At 46.7% G+C, this 6203-nt stretch overlaps 1 protein-coding gene across 1 annotated transcript; it reads right to left on the reverse strand.

Annotated features, from left to right (window-relative positions):
• Window positions 1-1362: 1362 nt before the first annotated feature.
• On the reverse strand, window positions 1363-4819 carry LOC120924983 (E3 SUMO-protein ligase ZBED1-like). The gene is made up of 3 exons (XM_040335909.1): window positions 4592-4819; window positions 2059-3607; window positions 1363-1851 (listed from the first exon to the last, which is right to left on the reverse strand). Exons 2-3 carry the CDS (start codon window positions 3508-3510, stop codon window positions 1363-1365), a joined length of 1941 nt encoding a protein of 646 aa, XP_040191843.1. The 5' UTR covers window positions 3511-3607; window positions 4592-4819.
• Between the last annotated feature and the right edge of the window lie 1384 nt (window positions 4820-6203).

Raw genomic sequence — 6203 nt, forward strand, 5'->3', positions numbered from 1 at the left:
TGTTGACAATGACAGGGATGGAGTTGGAGTAACTCGTCGTGAGGGAGGGGTGGGGAGGAAACGGGGCACGGGGGGGCGGGAAAGGGGAAGGGGGGGGGGGAAAGGGGAATGGGGGGGAGGGAAGGGGGGGAGGAAAGAGGGAAAGGGGGAGGGGGGAGGGAAAGGGGAAGGGAACGGGGAAGGGGGAGGGAAAGGGGAGGAGGGAAAGGGGGGGAGAAAGAAAGAAAGACACAGAGACAGACAGACACAGAGACAGACAGACACAGAGACAGACAGACACAGAGACAGACACTCACAGAGACAGACACTCACAGAGACAGACACAGAGACAGACACTCACAGAGACAGACACAGAGACAGACACAGAGACAGACAGTCAGACACAGACAGAGACACAGACAGACAAACACAGAGACACAGACAGACAGACACAGAGACACAGACAGACAGAGACACAGACAGACAGACACAGAGACACAGACAGACAGACACAGAGACACAGACAGACAGACACAGACAGACACAGAGACACAGACAATACACACAGACACAGAGACACAGACAATACACACAGACACAGAGACAGACACAGAGAGCGGTAAACGGAAAAAGAGATAGAGAGACTGAGAGTAAGACAGAACGAGAGATAGGGAGACGGAAAGAGAGATAGAGAAAGACAGAAAAAAGGAGAGAAAGAAAGAAAAGAAAGAGAAAGGAGAGAAAGAATGAGGTAAAATTGAGGAAAGGACTAGTAGGACTAGGAGCCGTAGGAGAGGAAAAGTTCTCCTCCTTTCCTCCTCTAGTCTCTCCCCTTTCCTTCTCTCTCTCTCTCTCCCCTTCTTTCCTTCTCTTGGAGAAGGAAAGAGGGAGAGGGAGGAAGGAAAGAATGAGGGAGAGGGAGGAAGGAAAGAATGAGGGAGAGGGAGGAAGGAAAGAATGAGGAGAGAGGGAGGAAGGAAAGAAAGAAAGAATGAGGAGAGAGGGAGGAAGGAAAGAAAGAAAGAAAGAAAGAAAGAAAGAAAGAAAGAAAGAAAGAAAGAAAGAAAGAAAGAAAGAATGAGGAGAGAGGGAGGAAGGAAAGAATGAGGAGAGAGGGAGGAAAGAAGGAGGAGAGAGGGAAAAAAAAGGAAAGGAGGAGAGAGAGGGAAAAAGGGGAGGGAGAGGGAAAGGAAAAAGGGGAGGGAGAGGGAAAGGGAAAAGGGGAGGGAAAGGGAAAAGCGGAGGGAAAGGGGAAAGGGAAAAGGGGAAGGGAAAAGGGGAGGGGACGGGAAAAGGGGAGTCTGGCAGGGGAGACAGAGAAATAAAACATTTCAGTGGCAGAGACAATGCTATAAACAAAATCTATAAAATTAAAAACACTGCTCAGCATTTGGGAACATGTAGATTTTTCTGTAAGAACACCAATTGATCTACATGGTCTGGTTTGAGGGCGCTTCTTTTTGCAGTTACCACATCTCCTGCAGTGGAGAAAACCCGCTCTGCAGACACGCTTGTACCTGGGATACACAAGTATTGCTTTGATAGCCGAGAAAGGAGGGGAAATATGACCTCATGCTCACGCCACCAGTTCAAAGGGTCCTCAGTGAGAGGCAGAGGTGGGGCTTTACAATAGTTTTCCATTTCCTCTTCAGCCTTGGCATAGGGGGTCTTTTTGGGTTCTATTGTACCTTCAGTGTCAGTGAAAGACTGTCCCAGCAAACTCACGAGCAGCGATCTGGCCTTTTTGGGAGGAGATGGTGGAGATGGAGAATGGTTGTCTTCGATGGGTGAACTGTCCTCTTCTTCCAGAGTTCGTTTTCTTCTAGGCACTTGATGATCCTCTTGTGTCCTCTCACTCTCATCTGATGTAATCTGTGTTTGAACAAAAAAGAAACGGAAAAAAAACAATAAGTAAAAACACAAATGTCAATGCCTTTGATTCTGATGGGGTGATGAAAAAGCACAGGAAACGGACAGTACAGTTCCCGCTTCCCGCACCGCATCAGATTCAGAAGCGTGGTAGTGCTACTGTCGTTTCAAGAAGAAACATGATGGAATTCTTCAAATTAATTTAATTACCTCCAAGGATGCAGCTTCCTCAGTTACTCCTTTAAATATCTCCAATCTTTCTTCATCTGTGAGGATGAAAGGCAGTCCCTTAAAGCGAGGATCCAGTGCAGAGGCTGTATGAAGGATCTTCTTCTCGGCCTCACTGCTGTACCTCTTCTGGAGATCTGTTCTAATAGAATTCTTGATCTCATGGATCATGGGTGTGTCTCCCATCGTGTCTGTCATGCTCTGGAGAAGTTGTGCATTTATAGGGGCAATGAGAGAAACTGTTGGATTGCGCTCTTCTGACATCAGCATGGTTGCATCCTTCATTGGCTTTAATGCACTCACGGCGTCCTCTGCATTTGACACATCTGTTTCGTTTAGAGCGCAGAGATCGGACTCTCCTCTTCTGACTTCTGGAGACAGCAAGGTGGCACAGACTGCAGGTTGTTGTTCCAAGAACCTCTCGACCATGTCGTATGCACTGTTCCATCTTGTTGCCACATCAGTTATCAGCTTATGATTCTTCAGGCCAAGACATTTCTGTTTCTCTTTTAGACAGTGGCTTGCTCTAGTGCTGCGGTGAAAGAATGTGGATATCCGACGTACTCTGCCAAGAAGCCTAGAGAGAGTGGCCACTTTCAATGCTCGCTGGGATGCAAGATTCAGTGTATGGGCGAAGCATTTCACATGGGGGAATTTTCCAACTTGAGCTGCAACTATCATGTTTGACGCGTTGTCGGTCACAAGCACTACAGATTTATCGGACAGCTGCCATTCTTCCACAACATGAGAAAGTAGCTCTGCCAGATGAGCACCCGTGTGAGACTCATAAATGGCTCTCGTTTGCAGTACATGCGACAAAATCTGCCAGTCCTTACTAACGTAATGTGCTGTTATTGTAACATAAGACTCTGTCGTGACTGAAGTCCAGGAATCACACGTTATTGCGACTCGACTTGCTTGGCTCATTGATGCAATTATCTTAGCATTGGTTTCGTGGTAGAGTGCAGGTATGACGTTTTCTGTAAAGTGACTTCGTGACGGGATCTTGTAACGCGGCTCTATCGTCTTCAAAAGGTAGCGAAACCCACTGTTTTCCACAACAGAGTAAGGGCGCAGGTCCTTCGCTATGAAAGCTGCCACAGCTTTTGTTATTCTCTTTACCTTTTCAGAGTTGGGCGGCAAAGTTGACTGTAACATTGCATCAATTCTTGGCTGATCTGGGTTCATTTCCTTGGTGGTGGTGGTGGTGGTAGGTTTTAGCATTTCTGGGTGAAAACGGCTGACGTGGTTTCTCAGATTAGTAGTATTCCCTAGATATTTAATTTTTGTGTGACAGATTTTACACACAGCGTATGACTTGTCCAATTCGTGCTTCCCACTTTTTTCATAAAAGCCAAAATGTTCCCAGATGTTTGCTTTTAAAAAGCTAGGTGCATTTTTTATCTCTCGTTCCTTTTGTTCTACTTCTGCCATTTTTATTTACTAGCAAATGCAATGCATGCCAGGCATCTATGTGAATTTGTGAGTAGGGATGACACAAGTCTTGACGTGACGATGATGTTGTCAAACTCTGTCAGTTTAAAAAAAAAAAAAAAAATTTGAGTGACTAAGCCTAAAGCCTGCCACGAGATCAACAGAAAAAGTAACACGTTTCTTTCTAGTATGTATGTATGTAATTGTATGATATGTAAAATCCTCATTTATTATTCTACCCCCCCCCCCCCACACACGCAGTTAGTCGCAGTCGCTGTCAAGTGTCAACTATCATTATTCATCATGTGTAAAAGAAAAAATGCGCCCTGGCCCCTCATCTCGTCTGCCGCCGGTGGTTGGTCAACTCAACTGGTGGTGGTCATGGTCATTGGTCAATGCATTGGCATTGCAATGGTCACAGTCTCAGAGAGTCAGCGACAGCCGGTCACGTTATATCGCACTCTCTCTCCTTCTCCAATCTGGTACACTGGCATTATTTGAGATCACAAACTGGCTGCTATAACACAACAACAACATGTCCCGCCAACATCCCCCCCCCCCAATGACATAATGCCAGTGCCACCCATTTCATTAATTCTGGTTTTATGCATCATTTGAATGTCTTGTCTTGGTGATTGATTCACAATTCACAAGTTCATACTTACCTTGTTTGTATTGTAATATGATGCTTTTTGGTTTTGCTCATCATTACTGCCCCACACACAATGCACTTGCCTTGCAGTGCAGCTGCAGCATGTGTGGGGCTGGGGCAGTGATGAGCAAAACCATAAATCAAAAAGTATCAATAAAGTTGTGATCAAACAATCATCATTCATCACTAAGACAAGACAGTCACACTGGACAAGTGGAAAAATGGTCAGGACAGAACATTCAATGGATTAGAGATAGAGATATATAGACCTAGACCAGCACCAGCACTGCAGACCTACAGTCATAAACGTAACCATAATTAATTAAATGGCAATGGTATGGTCTGGTGATTGTCACTTAAACTCATTAAACCTTTCATGACATAGTTATTTAATATAATGTGAAAGATGATGTTTATTAGTTTTCCTACCTGATTAATGATGATACGATGATAACGACGACGGTGGTGCTGGTGGTGGTGGTGGTGGTGGTGGTGGCACTGCTGGCTGCTGGTGGTGGAGCGATTCTCCTCCTGCCTGTGGTGGACTGGACTGAGCCTGAGGAGTGAGGAAAAACGGACAGGTGAGGTGACACAAGTGACAATTTTTTTTTTTAGGTACGGTAACAGGCAGTGAGCAGCTGCAGTCTCTGTGAGTGGTGTATCTGTGTGATGGTCACCTACCTGTCACAACAAGGTGGCAGAGTCTGGCTGGCACGTGGCACCTGCGGGTCTCCTCTCCTGCTGCCTGTGATGATGAAGGGACTCGGAGTGTGTGGCACTGGCAGCTGCGGCCTAGCTCCCTGTCCTGCGAGCCGGGTAACGGATGGGCTGGTCTCCCTCTCCTAAAAAAAAAAGATAGCAATTGATTGATTGATTGCATCACGAAACTGGAAAGTGAAAAGGGGGGTAAAATTAAAAATTGTAAAATACCCAGTTCAAGATGTATGGGACAGAACAAAGAACAGTCAAAATGTTTTATTTTTTAAGTAACCAAACAGGCAGGCAGGCAATGGCATGTTATATTGTTAAATAGTTGTGCTTTAAACCACATGACAATCCCAAGAACAGCAGTATTGCACAGTTGCAGACAGTGTTGTCTGGCATATCTTTGTAAATGATGTGATCAGTGATCACTCACTAAGACCTCTAACTTTACAGCATTGCAAAAAGCTGCCACTGACTGTAGTGTATTCAATACACATAGTGTATTTGACTTGCAGCTTTTTGCAATGCTGTAAACTAAGTTAGAGGTCTTAGTGAGTGATCACTGATCACATGCATCACAGTAATACAAAGATATGCCAGACAGTCACTCAGACAGTGTGCAATTGTGCAGAAGCAGATCATCATCTCCCCCCCAAAAATAATAAAAATCCCCCAAAAAAATGCAGAAGGGTAACTTACTAACTTACTGTGTGCTGCTGCAGTCACTGCGTGCTGCTGTTGTATGTGTGGCACTGGCGATTGCGGCCTAGCTCGGGTCACTCTCCAGCCCAGTGAGCCCACTCCAGTCTTGTGAGCCAGGTAAGGTCTCCTCGGCTCTCAGACAGCCAGTTTGTGCTCCCATGTGGCATGTGCTGCCTGCCACTGCTGCTCACTGTGTCTGAGTGTGTGGCACTGTCAGGCGGTGGCTGCGGCCTAGCTCGGGTCTCACTCGTCTCCTTCACTCCAGTCCTGCGGTCTCCTCCTTCTCTGTCCCCCTGCAAGACAGCCTGTTTTTTTTCTTTTGTGCACTCTGAGCGCTCTTGGGGGTACGAGGACGGGTCCGCTGTGCTCAGTGCTGCTGGAAGCACGTCCGTCTCCTCTCCAGTCCTCCTCACGAGTCGACTCACGCGTGCGACACAGGGGGAGGGGGGTGTCACTGTCGTCACGTCAGCGGGAGGCGGGAGGCGGGAAAGAAGGCGCCAAAAAACTTTTTTTTCCGACTCGGCTCTGCACGGCGGACGCGACGCTGACGTCATCAACATGCATCGATTATTTAAAGCAACCGCATCGATGCAGAATCGCCGGGGGTCGAATCGCGATGCATCGCTGCATCGAT

The sequence above is a fragment of the Rana temporaria genome, chromosome 1 (genome assembly GCF_905171775.1).
Source record: "Rana temporaria chromosome 1, aRanTem1.1, whole genome shotgun sequence".
NCBI classification, from domain to species: Eukaryota; Metazoa; Chordata; class Amphibia; order Anura; family Ranidae; genus Rana; species Rana temporaria.

Excerpts from the sequence above, each read along its gene's own strand:
- LOC120924983 (XM_040335909.1), bottom strand. The coding sequence starts at position 3,510 with ATGGCAGAAGTAGAACAAAAGGAACGAGAGATAAAAAATGCACCTAGC. Across the intron at positions 1,852-2,058 it reads AGGAAGCTGCATCCTTGGAG|ATTACATCAGATGAGAGTGA; the intron begins GTAATTAAATTA and ends GTTCAAACACAG.